The 16,774-nt window shown below is 33.1% G+C and overlaps 1 protein-coding gene across 2 annotated transcripts in view; it reads left to right on the forward strand.

Annotated features, from left to right (window-relative positions):
• The first annotated feature begins 1,260 nt into the window (after positions 1–1,260).
• Positions 1,261–16,774, forward strand: part of Impg1 (interphotoreceptor matrix proteoglycan 1) — a 134,249-nt gene continuing 118,735 nt past the window's right edge. For both annotated transcript variants that reach the window (XM_021720219.3, XM_040282982.2), the window contains exon 1: positions 1,261–1,522. In XM_021720219.3, the coding sequence (XP_021575894.2) occupies positions 1,456–1,522 (67 nt within the window). In that variant the 5' untranslated portion in view covers positions 1,261–1,455. The remainder of the gene's footprint in view (positions 1,523–16,774) is intronic.

The following is a 16,774-nucleotide window of genomic DNA, read 5'->3' on the forward strand; positions in this document are numbered from 1 at the left end:
GTCAGAAGTGCAAATGGACAGGAGGAATAACTTCTAATATCCTATAACACGGTAGGTTGACCATGGTTGATAATAATTATGTATTTCAAAATAACTAGTAGAGAGGATTTTGAATGTTCCCACATAAAGAATTTATAATGTTTGAGGTAATTAATATGCCAGCTATTCTGATCTGATCATTATATATCATACACTTGTGTTGAAATACCAACACTGTACCCCAGAAAATATTCAATTACTATATGTCAACTAAAAAATTTTTAAGTGTAGGCTCTTGAACCAAACTCTTTGAATTCAACCCCTGACTCTGCCACATATACCTAATTTTCCTCAAATGTAAAACAGAGATAATAGTACATTTACCTTGTATGTTGTATTGATACATATATGGATAATCTATAGAAATCTCTAAAAACAGTGTCTTTTCACAACACAAGAGCTCAATACATACTAGTAATTGCAGTATGCTTTATGTTTCGGATATATCTAACATGCATGCAGTCACTATAATGCAAAACTGAATATTTAATAAAGTGAAAATACACTGATAGCGAGGGAGAAAGATGAAAGGATGATGTGACAATTGAGACCTTATACTGAGTAAAAAGGGTGTGTAGAAGGAAAATATTCTCAATTCCCTTATCTAATAATACCTAAAAGTGATCATCCCCAAAATAGTAATAGTAGTGTACTGTTTAGAATTACAAATCAGAAGATTAGAAGAATTAAAGAATTAAAAAGAATTCCTTTGAATGGAGAGATGAAGAGAAGGCAGGCACATTTTTCATGATTTAAAAAAAAAATAGACTCCTTGAACTCTGTGCTTGAACAGATTTTTAAAATGAAACCAGAATTTAACCAAAAATAAACCCATCTGTATGTAATACCAGATAGAAAGTGATTTACAAAGCAGAACATAGAATGGTAGCAGCTTTGCTATCTGTAGATAATAACACATTGAATAAACATATACTTCCAGGGATAGCAATTAAGCTCCTTCTATGAATGATTCTTGGACATGTCATTTTGGAAAACATCTGACCCCAACTGCTAGCCTTCTTCTATATTTGAAGGGACTTTCCTAGCTCTCGATGTCACTGTGACAGGTGAATAACTAGGAAAAAAAAAAAAGTCTGCCTGTGGACACTTGTTTAAAATGCTAGAGCTGGGCTGACAGATGCTCCTCCAGAAGGTTAATGAGATAAAGGTTCCTCCAGCTGGCTCGTAAGCAGAGATTACACCTGAGTGGAAGATCAGCGGATTATTCCAGAAACAGACACTGCTGCATGCTCTTCATAAATTAGCACCCTCATAAAGATAAATCAAAAAGGTTATTTTCACTCAGCTGGCACCAACATTTAATTATTTTTTTTCATACTTCTGTCATTTTATTTCTTTTAATGAAATTTGGGGGTGTTCTGTAATTTTCAGAATTACCAATACACAAAAGCCAGAATGTATTTGGAAACTAAAAGGGCTATTTTTGTTATTTGGATTTTTCTTCAAGTTCAAGGAAACAAAGGTAAGTTATTTAAACATTTCTTTATTTTTAAAATTGTCTATCTATAAAATCTATTTATAGAAGTGAATATTCAGAAACAACAAAGTTACTACTAAATTTTAGAGGGTGAATAGAAGGCAGGTTCTGAATAATAACTGATTAACTAGTTGGTTAGTTGATTCATTGATTATTAGAAAGGATAGTTAATGATGATTTAATGTTTACTACACAATCTTAAATGTGATTTGTGTTAACAAAATAGCAGAGATTAATGCATCCTTTTTGCCATTATAAAAAAATGCAAATTCATATCATTAATATCAATAACATTAGTAGGTCCATGAAATCAATCCCATTTATCCACCTAAACTCAACATACAAAACCTAAAATTGAAATTAATTAAGACATTTATGATCAGACCAAAATGCATTTCCTAACTTCTCTCAATTAAATCATGAATTGTTTCCCCTTAGAAAATAGCCAAGCATGTTTCATCTCCAGTGTTCATAATGGCAATCCTAGAAACTTCGTTGTTTTTGAGGTTATATGAAGAGAACTAGACAATATAGGTTCTTGTGGTGAAGCTTTACCTGAATTTGAAATGAAACCAAGGCACAAAACAGGCTTATAAGAAAAATAATGTGTTTTATTTTTTAAAAAACATGTCAAAGTCTTGATTTTTTAAAAAGTAACCCTTATCATTACAACATAATATTTTTAAGCTGCTTGAAATCAATAATGTTAGGTTCATTTTTAAGGATAACATTAAAACACTCAATGAACATTTTGATTACAGTATTGGTTTTGAAATGTCTATGGAAAAAAATTTTAAAATATGTATTGCAAATTAAGTCAAAAATAACTGTGATTCTATCAGTTATTTTATACTTAATTTTATACTTATTTTATACTTAATTTCTCTTAATCTGCATTTGAAGGGAGAAAATTTTTTCTGGAAAAGATCATATTAAGTTTCCTTCAAAGTTTCCTTCATGTTCTGTTACATATAAATGATAGGGGATGAAGCAAAACTTTATTTACCTTTCTTTTCAATTATCAATTATATAATGGGTTTTTGTTGTTGTTGTTTTAATACTTTTTAATTTGAGATGGACACAATAACTTCATTTATTTATTTATCTTTATGTGGTGCTGAGGATTGAACCTAGTGCCTCACATGTGCTCAGCAGGCTCTCTACAACTGAACTATAACCCTAGCCCCTCTATAATATTTATGAAAACATTTTGATTAAAAACAAATGACTATATTTCAGTATCCTAAGATTAAGCTAATGAGGCAAACCAATTTGTCTGTTTGATGAACTTGACCAGGCAAATAAGATTTGCAATTTTTTATATGTTTGTTTAATTATAATAACTAATTTATTTTTTTCTATTTTCATATATATTGGCCATTATACATAATTACAAATAGCATAATTTCACATATAACAATTTAAATTTTAAAAACTCATCAAAAAATTACAATTTGTTTTATGCCAACTTCTATCAAAAAATGTGCTCTAATTGCATAATAAAAAGTGCTAACATGTTATTAGTTTTGGACTTTTTATTACACAAGCATCTAAGATCGTGAATATCTGTTAATTTCAATTAGTGAGGTCTACTTTAATCAGAGTTTATGTACTTCAGGCAGACTGGTTTCTTATTTTTGACTAATTAAACGTCATGATTATATTTACATAGAAAATAGTTTGGGGGAGAAAAATGAGGGTTCAATTCAATACAACTAGGTGCTAAGCATAATATAATTGAGTATTTAGATAAACTTAAATGTTTCTTTTTTAAAAATTACAGATTTGAAAAATCAAAGAGATATTTTCTAAATCACCCATAGTATTTCCATCCAAATATAATCTACATGGGGACCTCAGTGTTTCCTCAGTTCTTTTCTAGGTATGCTTCTTTTCTACATGATTGTTGCTCTATCACACACACAATTTTATATAAGGCTTTTTACAGTTTTATTAGATTATATGAATTTCTACATTGTTTTCTAGCTTTGACAAACATCATTTGATTGGCTGCCTACTGTTCCCTTCTATAGATATATCAAGATTTATTCTATCCAAATATTCAACAAAATAGAACTAATTATTTCTAATTATTCTGTTATTATGAATAATATTACAATAAATAGCTTGGGGTATATATATATCAGTAATCAAAACTTAACATAAGTTTACTAAAATAAAATTATTATATCAAAACAATATAAACAGGGGCTGGGGATGTGGCTCAAGCGGTAGCGCGCTGGCCTAGCATGCGTGCAGCCCGGGTTCAATCCTCAGCACCACATACAAACAAAGATGTTGTGTCCACCGAAAACTAAAAAATAAATATTAAAAAATTCTCTCTCTCTCTCTCTCTCTTTAAAAAAAACAATATAAACAGTTTTGTGGCATTTATTCATATTGATAAATTGCTTCTAAAAGTTTTCTAACATCCTTCAGTGATTTTTCCCAGTTTGATTCAAGAATGCTTACCATGTACACAATACTGCGCTAGACACAAAAAACAAAAGAGATTTAAAAACTTGCCAGTTTTCTTTGGAGATTCTGAATGTAGTTTTTCCATAGACCACAAAGGTGGAATGGATTTGATTTCAAAACATTCATTAAATAAAATTGTTTCAGCATCAAAAAAGATACTTCAAATTTTCAAAACACTATTTCACTTCATCAACACCAAGTCTCCTGTATTTTGGACAAATAACAAGGATGCCAGTTCCATGTGATATATGTGGCACTGCTTTGTGCTCTTACCTTTCTTTTTCATATAAATCATTTCATTTCATTTCTCGTGACATTCCATGTGTGGGAGAAAGAGAAAAGAGAAAACCCACTGTTGGCAAGTCCTAAAAATGGAAATGGTGTTTATCTTAGTGTGTGCCTTTTGCATTACATTTGGCTATACTAAATGAAACCTTTAACAAAGTTATTATTAGTTCATCCAAGTTGGATAATTATTTTAGTGGCTGAAAATGTCAGGAAATTTGCATTTGAAGATACTCCACTTCTTACTAATCCTGTTTTATTGGGAAATGCTCTCATTTCATAAAATTGTCCAGGAAGGTATTTTCTCTCATTGTTGCTCCATTAACAAAGAACATGGCTTCATTTGTATACCTGAGATAGCTGCCCAACGGCAGTAGCATTAACTGTGCAGCTCCTGTATCTAATTTGTCTGAGCTACAGTCTCAGGACAGTGAAATTCAAAAATTCGAAGGCAGATTGTTTTGCTCAATTATATCTGAAAAGATGTTCTTAAAATTGAAGCTGTGTAAATTAGAGATGCTGAACAAACTGTGGCAATACACCTGAAACTATTCAATTATATACTTACTTTAAAATTAAAAAGAAATGGCTGCCTTTTGGCCCATGTGCGTGTATCACTGATCACATTAGAGGACTTTTGTATGTGTAAGCTAATTAGACAGGGCTGACGTGACCTACTGCTTTCTTGGCCATTTCTGTCAATCATGAGGGTGCAACCACCTTAAAGATCAACTGGATTTGCATGCTAATTATCTTTAGAAACTCAAATCCTACGTACATTGGTGCCACAATCGTTTTCACAGTTGTTGTGCTATTTTCAAATAATCCACCTGAGACAACAAAGTTTGTTTTTTACAATAGTTTCTAGGTTTATATTATAATTCAATATATATGTTTTATTGACCATGATAAAATGCTGACCTCATTACTGCACTGTGAAATATCAGACTACCTTATCCCTGAGGTCTCTATCCACACTACCACTTTTTGCTTAAGGGTCGGAAAGATAGTTCTGCAGTCATGCAGGCTTAAGAATCACAGAAAGCAGAATTTTGAAAGGAAGAAATGTGAGTTCTGACCAAAACTCTCCCAAAGGAGAGTTTTCAACAACCATGGAGTCTAAGCTCACTGTCTGAGATCTTTTCATCCAAGACTAGGTAGGATTCCAGCCCCACAAGACAAGAGCACCAAGTCAGATGGAACCATTTTAATAAAGTAGGAGGGTGTGCTCTTTGCTCTGGGTCCAAGGCAAACTGCATGCCAAAGCTCATCTTACAATGAGTTGATGAGGTTGAGTGGCATAGCCATGGCAATGAGAATTCAAATATGGAAATGCTGCTGTCAAGCTGGGAACTGCAGCATGCACCACTATAATTATTTATTGAGAATGTTCTCCCACTGCTGTGATTCTCTTCCAGCCACAGTGAGTGTAGGAAGAATACGAAAAGCTGTAGAACAGCAATGCTGCTTCTAAGCATGTGATTGTATTCAGGAGATAAATAGGTTCCCATTTACATTCAGTTATTCCCAAGGAAATGGTGTCTTTCTGTGTGCTTTTGTAAAGCCATCTTAATTCATGCCAACGTAGTTTTCTTTATTCAGTCATCTTAAGTATTTTCATCACAGCTGGCATCTATTTTCATAATAGCCCCCAGGAGAAAGGTTAAAGAAAGCTAAACCAAAAGGAATTTTGCAAAGACATGTCAGAACCTCAAAATTAACAAAAAGTTTTCACTTCAGAAAGACTAACTCTATTCAGAAAATAACATGTATAGGGCTAATTTTTCCATCTAAGGTTTTTACTGCATTAATAAATAAACAAAAGTCATATTTAATTAAGCTGAACTGTGAAACACAATGGCATTATTATTAACCCATTGTACTCGGATCAGTTCAGACCTCATCAAAACGTTTTGTACACAGCGATCATGTTAATAAATGTTAGTAACCATTTGCTTTAATACGTTTCTCTTTGATTACTGACATATACACACAAGCTAATTTTATTAATCTTGTGTCTTAATATTCTCTGGGTGATGAGCACTGTGCTCATTTATAAGGCAGAAAGTGGTAAGTATTTTTTAAGGTAGGAGAGAGAAAACCAAAGCTGAGAACCGAGCAGTATCCGGTTCTATCTTGTGTCTACTTAGTCTAACATCAGTCCAATATAATATTACGAATGAAAATAATATGATTTTTAGTACTTTTTTTTGGTACTGGGAATTGAACCCGGGGGTGTTTAACCACTGAGCCACATCCCAAGCCCTTTTTTTATATTTTATTATTTAGAGACAGGTCTCGCTGAGTTACTTAGGGCCTCACTAAGTTGCTGAGACTGGCTTTGAACTTGCAATCCACCTGCCTCAGCCTCCCTATTAATTAAAAAAACAACTTTCCTCTGCTACCACCAGATGATGGTTGGTTTGGGGCCATTTCTAACATCTATTTTTCATGAATATCTCAGAATACCTGGTCATGTTCTTCAGCTCTACCTTGGAAATGAAAGTACCTGTCTTAGGACTTCTACTCTTCATTAGAAAAAAAAAGATGTGATATTTTGAACTCCACAAATCATGATGGTTTTTTTTTTTAAATGCCCATCATTAAGATCTCGGTTTAGTGGTAATTTACTTAAGATTGTGTCACATATTTCCAGGCCGTAACTTTCCTAATGAATGTTTTACAAAACAGTGGGAAAAACTTCTAAAACAAAAAAATAAGAACATCCTCATCTAAACACTAAAATTTCACCTCAAGTTCACAATATGTTTGGCCTCTGGAGATATCAAATTCTGAAACACTCCTTTTTAATGATTTCTCTTTCTTCCTTCTATTATATCTAATCCTATTCTCATCAGAATAATCCAATCCCTCAGGCAGTTGCTCCAGTTCTTCAGCCCATCCTGGTCTCAGTGTGCTGCACATTAACCCTAGAACCTATTATGGGCTCCTGAGCAATTCTCAGTGGTCTTTCTGTTTGTATGATAGGAACCTTCGTCCTTGACCTCTCTCTTCTATTTCGTTAATTCTACTTGGGAAAACTTTACCTTTCACTTTTTCTATGATCTGAGCTGCCAACTATTTTTAGAGTGCCAAATAGAATGCCTGCATGAAGAAAATCAATGCACTATTACCTTATCTGAGTCCTATATGCAATTCTATCATCTTCGGATTCCTTAACTTAGTCCCCTAAAGAGATTCCCAAACCTTTCCTATCACCTGAGTCTACCTCCAGATTTCTGTCTTTCACAGAAGCAGTGATAGCAGCAGAGTTCAGAGCAAAAGCTCTCAGGCTTGCACAGAACTACATTCTGCCCGGAACACTCTGTCACTCACTCTGTGATCCCGGCAAATTGTTCAACCTCATATATTACTCATTCTTATGGTTTCCTCTTCTATAAAATAGGAATAATAACAGCAGTGAATGCCTCAAAAGAGCTAACGCTTTTAGTGAGACATCTGGTACAACAAAGTTCAAAACATGTGACTCCTAAAATGGATATGATGACTACCACTACTGCCATTGTCCTATCACCTCCTCCTACGTACTGAGAAGACTGAGTCACTTGACTTCCTTCCCCTTGTCCTTTCTACTTCAAAGTTTCTCTGAATCTATACAAACTCTTCTCATTCTCTTGTATTTCAGAGAAAATTAATTTCATGTCTTTGCTAATGTTATTTCTACTTATGATATTAACTACACTCACCACCAATTCCCATTAGACCTTCCCCTGCCAGTCTCCTTTTCTGTTGACTTTATTTCCCAGACTAAAAGGTTTCATGTAACCATTTCGACATTCATTTAAAACTCCAGTGCTGAGGTTCTATCTTTGATGATTCTAATCTCATTGATCTAGGATGGAATAATTACTAATATTATCCAGATGATTCAGGATAATATCATTCTTAATAAGAAGAAGCATTAGTACCCTTCTGGAAAGATACTATATGTGGGTCATCATTTGATGAACCACCAGGAGATTTGTTTTAATCTGATTTTTTAAAATAAATATATCACATAGCTTTGCTATCTATATACCATCTTCTGCTTAAAAAAAAGAAAAGGAAAGAAAAGAACATCAAAAGCCTCCCCAACACCTTCAGAATAAATTCTACTATTGAGTATACATTTAAGGGAACTAAAACCAATATGTCAAAGTGATATCTACACTCCCATGTTTTTTGTAACACTATTCAATAGCTGAGATAGAAACAAACTAAGTGTCCCTCAATGTTGAATCAATGAAAAAAATTTGTTATATACACACAATGAGATACTATTCATTCATAAAAAGTATAGGAACTTGATATTTTCAACCATATGAAAGAACTTGGAGAACAATTTGTTTCAAATCCTCACCTACACTTGGTGTTGCTTAACGTTATTTTTTAATAAATAATATTAGAGGATGAAATATTATAAATGTTATCTCATTGAGGTTTTTAATTTATATTGCTCATTTACTAATTAAATATATTATTACATTATAAATTGATGTAAAATAAATTAAACTAATGAGGTTAAATGAATTTTCATATATTTTGGGTCCATTATGTTTCCCCTCCTAGAAAATACAGAAGCAAGTGTTTAGTCCACTTTTTACTAGGATGTTTAGGATGTCTTTCTTTTCTTATTGATTTAGAGGCATTTTTAAAAAATATTTTGCAGCTACATGTCTTTCAAATATCATCTTCCAGTCTGTAGCTTATCTTCTTTATAAATTTATTTATTTATTTTAATTAGGTATATATAACAACAGAATGCACTTTGATTCATTGTATACAATTGCAGCACAACTTTATGTTTCTATGGTTGTGCACAATGTAGTGTCACACAATATGTGCAGTCATAAATGTACCTAGGGTAATGAAGTCCATCTCATTCCACCATCTTTCCTGCCCCCATGCACCATCCCCACCCTCCCTTCCCTTTTCCCAATAAAAGATCCTCCATTTTTCTCATGCCTTCCCTCCCCACTATGTATCAGCATCCACTTATCAGAGAGAACATTCGGCATTTGTTTTTTGGGGATTGGCTTACTTACCAGCATGATATTCTCCAACTCCATCCATTTACCTGCAAATGCCATAATTTTATTCTCTTTTAATGCTGAGTAATATTCCATTGTGTATATATACCACAGTTTCTTTATCCATTCATCTATTGAAGGGCATCTAGGTTGCTTTCACAGTTAAGCTTATTGTGAATTGAGATATTATAAACATCGATGTGGCTGGTTTACTATAGTATGCTAATTTTAAGTCCTTTGTATATAGTCCAAGGAGTGGGATAGCTGGGTCAAATGGTGGTTTCATTCCAAGTTTTCTAAGGAACCTCCATTCCATACTGCTTGCCAGATGTAGCTTATCTTCTTATTTTGTTACTAGTATTCTTTCATGAACAGGGATTATTAATAATAAATAAGCCTTTTTACTTCAGGGTTTGGTTTGGTTTGGTTGTTTTGTCTTAAGAAATCCTTGCCTATTTCAAAAATCACAAAAAAATACTCCTCAATATTATCTTATAAAAGTGTATAGGTTTGCCCTTTACATTTAAGTCCTTGGAATTAATCTTGTGTTTGTGTCTATGTGTCTGCTGTGAAGAAATAACTTTTAGTATATACAGTCAATTGAGTATCATTCACTGGATAGTTCTTCTCTACCATGCCCTTCTGTCATAAACATGTCAGCCCATCCGTTCCATTTTGTTACCCTGAGCCAAAACTATATTGATTTAATTATTACAAATTTATAATAATATTAACATCTTGTACAGCATGTTTCCCTGCTTCGTTACCCTCCCATGACACCATTTAGGCTATCTCTGACCTAAATTCTCCTAAATTACACTCTAAAAATTTTATTTGCTTGCAAATTTCCACAAAACACTTCGTCAAAATTCATTTCATTTTTTAAATTAAAAGATAAAACTGTGTGCTTTACAGTGTGCAACATAATGTTTTGAAGTGTGTGTGTGCACTGTAGAATGTCCAAAGCTGCTACTTGGGATTTGATTGGACTTGTGTTGAATAGGTCACTTTGGGGAGAATCAATACCTGTTTTTTTCATTTCCCTATTCCAGAAAATGGAAGATCTCGCCTTGTAATAATATCTTTCAATAAAGTTGGACAATTATTTTAATAAATAGAATCCATATCTTAGACTTATGCCTCTCTGGATACTTTATACAACCTGTGATAATAGAAATGGTATTATTACATTTTCTATGTAAAAATGTGGTTGGTTTTTTCATATTGGTTTTTGTATTCAATAACTTTGCTGAAAAAAATCTTATTAATTCTGAAAATTCCGTAGCAATTTTGAGGTTTTCTAACTTTAAAAAATCATACCATTTGCAAAGAGTATGTAGATTTTCTTTCCAGCTCTTTAAACTTTTATTTCCTTATATTTTCTTACACCTTTCATAGGCCATCTAGTAGAAACTGTAGTTATCACTCTAACAGGCATTCTTATCTAATTACTAATTTCAAAGGGATTATTTTTAATATTTCACCATTAAATGTGTTTATTTCAGTTTTTTATGATTGTTTTGTTTTTGTGAATGTTCTTTACCAAGTAAAAAAGTTCCATTCCAATTTTAATTTGCTAAGAATTTTTAATCATGAATAGATATAGAAGTTTATTGTGGTTTTTCTATATCTATTAAGATTATATAAAAATGATTTTTATATAATCTTAATTATATAAATGATTTTCTCTTTTAATTCATTAATGTTGATAGATTACTATAATTGGTTTTCAGTTATTAAAACAATCCCACAATCCTGAAATAAATCCAAGTTGCTCTTACATTGCTTATATATCACTAGATTTCATGTGCTGATAATTTATTTAAAATTGTTACTTTCACAACAAAGCTTGGATCATGAATATTTTTCTCATTCTTCTTTTGTCAAGTATGGTGAGAGTTTTCATAAAAATGGAATAATCTTTTCCTTAAACATTTGGTAGAAGTCTCTGTTAAACCATGAGACTTTACTGTATGTGGAGACTTTACTCAGTTCCTTAAAGGTGATTACAACATGTAGTTATATTGTCTCTTCTTCAGTTAGTTCTCTTTATTTTTTAAATTTATTGACAAAACATTATTCATATTCTCTTTGTATCTTTTTCATATTTATACAAGTTTGTAAAAACTTTAATGTTTTCCTTTCTTAATCCAGTTACTGGTTCATTTTGTGTTCTTTACTTCTTCAATCTTACCTGTTAAGATTTTTTTCATTTTCATTGTTAGTATTTTCAAAGGAAAAATTGTTTGGCTTTGTAAAAGAAGTGTAAGTTCTTTTCTTTTCATTATATATGTGATATTCTCTTTTACATTTTGTTTTTTACTCTCTACTCCATTTTTTCTTTGTATTTTGTTTATTCTGTATTTTCTTTGGCTTTATTTTGCTTTCTTTGACCTCCTGAGAAGGATGCATATTAATATTTAGCTTTTTTACTTTTATGTCATTTTAATCATATCATTTAACCTTTAGATACTACTTTAATTTTAAACTACATGTTTTATTACATATTATTTTTATCACTTGATGAAAGTATTTTATTTATTTTTAATCACTTTATAAAATACCTTGTATATTACAATACTGTTGTAAAATAATAATCATGATTTTTCTTGGCTTATAGGTTATTTAGAAGGCTTTTTTTTTTTTTTGCTTTTTCCTCTTTAAATATGTGGGGATTTTCCTTGTTCATAAAGCTAATTTCTCACTGACTTCCCATTAGTCTGAAAACATAATGTACATGATATCACTCTTTTTAAAATCAAGATTTGCATTTTAGTCAGGCATATACTCTATTTTTGTTTGTTTTCTCTGTGTTTGAAAAAAGTTATATTTAATAGTTTGGAGATATATTCCTCCATATATGTTAAAAGGTCAGGTTTGAGCATGTTTTTCAAATCTCTACCCTTACTGATTTTTATTTGTTTATTATTTTGATAACTAAGAAATCTTTAAATGCGCCTAATGTGAATTTTATTTTCCTCATTACCTAAAAAAATTTATTTCATATATTTATAAAATTCTTGAGGGCATAAAATTTTAACTTTTTATATCATTCTAAAATACTTTCATCATTATGCCATGTCTGTCTTTATCTTTGTAATGTTTTCTGTTTAATAATGAACTTTGTCCACTGGTATGCTGAAACTGATCTGTAATGAGTCAAAAGAGCCAATTGAAAACATGTCTTCCCAACTCACTTACGTCATACTGGTAGCTTAAAATTAGTCATGGCGAGTATTAACACAGGAACAATGGCAAATACTGCAAATATCACCTCATGCCCCAGCATTGGTTATTTAACATTTGCCACCAATGCTCTGACTTCATTTGATACTAATGTTATCATACCAGATTTCTTTTGATTAGTGTTTGCATGTTGTGACTTTTTTGCATACTTTTACTTTGAATCTTTTGATTTATATGTGTCTCTTAAAACAAGATACAGTTGGACTTTTTAAAATGTAGTCTGATAATCCCTGTCTTTTAACAAAAACATTTGGTCTATGCACATCTAATATTGCACAAGACACATTTTCCTAAAATGTTATTCACTGTTAATCTGAAATTTAAATTTGACTGTGCCCCATATTTTTATTTTCCAAATCAGGAAACCCTGTTCCTTTCAGGCTTAATCCTAAACCTCAGGAAAAAATTGACATAGAATCATAGCAACTAACATTGTACTAGGCCTTTCACGAAGCTCTTCCTATCCATTTTCTCATTTAATTTTCAAAACAATACAAAGCTATACAATATAAAGGTGCAAATCAAAACTATAGTGCTGGAATTATTATTATCTCCCTCTTAGGTTAGAGACCAGAAGTATATAGAGATATTTGACCATGAGTAGAACATGGCAGAGCCACCTTTACTGTAACCCAGAGATGCGGGAACCCAAAATGCAGTTAACTTTGCTTTTCTGCAGGAACTATAGTAGGTCCTACAGATCAGAAATTTACCAAGATGTACATCTGTTTCTCTTAATTCTATTCCAGTTCTGCCTGCCCTGAGTATTTAGAATTCTATGCTTTTGTGGCAATATTTGCAATAAATACTACTATCTATGCTATTCTCTACTCATAACTGCAACATACTCCAAGATTAGGTTCATATGAGAGCACTAAAACCAAGGGACAGTGTGTTTCAGGGTTAGTAATATCATGGACAGCACCAAGCTCCAGAAAACAAAGATGCTGAGCTAAATTAGAGCTGATCCTGATATGAATAATTCAGATTTTGGTGTCCCCAAATACACAGCACCCCTAACAATCATGGACTGGAAAATACCCTGTGTTTTAGCCCCCTAACATTGATGAAAACAGAAGGAAAGTGGGTACTTGACACAAGTTATTAATGCATCTCATAAGTAAATCCATATTACTGCCCACCTACTATTATCTCACTGCACCCCAGTTTTTAAAATCAGCTTCCTCCTGAATTTTTTGCAGATTTATTTTAGAGGTTCTTGGTGTAGGTCTCTGCGAATTCCTGCTATTTGTCTTCCCCACCCACTTCTAAATCAGCTTCATAAAGCATGGGTTGGATCTAACTCCTGCTCATGAATTGCCTAATACTTTCTGGCATAAACTATTGGTTTCCAATCTTTAAGTCAAGTTAGGCTTTAAAAGTGCTCTGAAAAGTATTTTGTTCCATACATTTGTAAGGTACAATTGTAACTCATCATCCATACATCTCTGACTTACTTATAGAATTCCATTCAATTCTCTTACCAGTGGCCAGTATACTTATTTCAAACTCCATATTCTGAAATTTACAGTGATGTTACCAAAAAATGCATGTGTTGGGTTAAGAATTAGTAAGCAGAAGTGATAAAAAAAAAAAAAAAGATTTAAGTTAGTGTAAGAATGAGATGATTAGAAGTGGCCTAGTAGGGCTGATGTTCCAGCTATAAGATGTTCAGATTATTTAAGGGATAGCAAACTCAGTTGCTGGAGAAAGCACTTGTTTCTTCCAGTCAGCAAATACAAAACAGGCAGCCAGGTGTGAGATCTCAGCTTTGCCAGCTAACAACTTGCCACAACTTGCTCCCACTCCAGTTTCTTATCCTGTTCACTTAAGCTCTACTGCAGCATTCATCAAACTCCATTCAGCCCTTTTCAAAGCAATACATTTTTTATTAATCACAGTTTATGAAAATATCCTACTCTCCTTATTTTCAAGACCGGCTCAAATGTGGGGGAAGATTTTATTGAGTTAACTTATGTATTCATGTGGAAAATTTTTTATGGTCCTTTACATGTTACACTTTTTGCTAAAATTTTAAAGTAAATTTAGGGCTCCGTGAGGAAGCAACATATTGAACTTGCAGTTTCTCACCACTTCTGGCACAAAGTGCGTATCTTGAAGCTGTGTGTCCCCTTAGTTAAGAGGCAAAGGCATTCCCTATGACCAGAGATATGGTTCTGAAGCAGGTGCAGAACCCCCAAAGCTGGCAGCTGGTTGTGAGTAGACTGACTTCAGCCCATGAGCTGCCTCATCAAGTGATTTAATGCCTTAAATGAAGATACCCACGTGCTACTTCACCTTCTCATCACCCTATAACAAGTACTTCCAATATGTTCCTCTCCTTCTTTAGCTCACAGAGAGACCAGTCCACATTGAGAACACACCTCCTCTTCTCAATATGCCCTGCCCTTTGTCCCTACTAAGAGGATGGGGAATTAGCACACACTTCTGCTTTGAGGACAGTTAAGGACACAGCTCTGCTACACTGCTGCCACTCCACCTCCTGACATTGACCAGACCAGAATTGATGGCGATTACACCTGTTCAAAGGGCCATCTACTCTAGACACAAAAAGGCAATCTCCTTTCTTTTTCTAACTTTCCCTTTGTCTTCAGTTTTGTTAATGCCCACTCATGCATGTTTCCTCAATAAACATAGATTTGTACCTCTGCAAATTTCTCAGCATCTCACCTTCAAATTTGGTTCCTCCTCCCCTTCCTCCTCCTCCTCCTCCCCCTCCTCCTCCTCCTCTCTCTTTTTTTTTTTTTTTTTTTTTTTTGGTAAGTGGGGTAAAAATGAAGCTTAATACAAATGTATATGTATAACCTAGAAATTAAGAGCTAGCAACCTTTTATTTCTTGTAATGGGTTGTCATCCTAACCCCTTTCCTCCTGACACAGGTAAGTTAATGGCTAATCCTGATTTTTACAATGAAGACAAAGTTAATGCAACTCTTCTAATTCTTTGAGAGAAGGGAATACTGATTTTCATCCTCTGTAGGTAGTGCTGTTATTGAACAAATGCCAGTTTTGAAGATAAGAAAGGCTGCAATGGCATAGATTTTCAGAAGCTTCAGCAAGGGAAATGATGTAGCCATTTCTCTATGCATCATTGATAATCGGCCTGCAGGCCGACTGTTGTGAATGTTTATTTACTTCATAATTTATTAAAGGAAGTAACTGGAAGTTTTCTTAATTTCTTTTATCCTTTTTGAATCATTTATTCCAACATATTTTGATTCTCAGGCCACAGACTAGGGTTGTCATTGTGTGAGTTTATTGGGAATCGGATGTAGGAGGACAGATGGAAAAGCAAGTTGGAGAAACTTCTATGTTCTCTACTTGATCATCCAGAAAACAGAGTGCTTAAAGTCCATATAATTTTCTGAAACAGCCTTGAATAAGGTGTTCAGCAATTTTGCATAATGTGTTCATACATTTTCAAGTATGTTAAGCATGATGTATATTTAATTGCCTTTGCTATCTGGAAAAAAATTTCAGGTGCATAATTGAGAATCTGCTAATGTAGGGGGAACACCAGGATATCCTGGATCACTCATGAGTGGAACATTTGCAAAAAGGCCACAACTCTTCATTCTTTTTAGTAAAATTAGAAAAGTTTATGCAAGATTAAATTATTTTTTTTCTGAAAATTTCCAGTCACTGATTTGATCCTGAAATGTTATCCCTGTTGTCTCTATGGAGTTTTGTTCTTCAAATTGAGATTTCTGTTCTGTAGAAATTCCAGTAAGTTTTGTCTTCACTCCCATTACTTCATTCATTAAGACACTGAGGCTTTTTCCCCCAGGAAGTTATAATGGGTTTGCTAAGTGCTTTGTATCAGTGACTGTTGCTTTCTTAGCAATGCTGTTGTGAAATCTCCATTCTCCTATTCCTCTTATATACTGTTGTCACTAAAAGTGTACAGTAACCTTATATCATAAGCCTCTAATAGAAAACTAAAAAATATTTCTCTAATGCTGAGGAGAGGTCCAAACAGGTTGGTAAATGCTGTATCAATTATCAGCTTGAATATATAACCAAGAAAGAGACCAGTTCATGGGCAAAGTTAAATCTGAAATAGAAACTTTGTCATCCATCTGTGACCGGAGGCCAAACGGTGTATAGGAAGGAAAAAATAAACTCTTCAGTGACTCTGGGGGAAAATAATGTGAACTTCAGTGGTTTCTAGGCTGCTA

The sequence above is a fragment of the Ictidomys tridecemlineatus genome, chromosome 8, assembly GCF_052094955.1.
Source record: "Ictidomys tridecemlineatus isolate mIctTri1 chromosome 8, mIctTri1.hap1, whole genome shotgun sequence".
Classification (NCBI taxonomy): Eukaryota; Metazoa; Chordata; class Mammalia; order Rodentia; family Sciuridae; genus Ictidomys; species Ictidomys tridecemlineatus.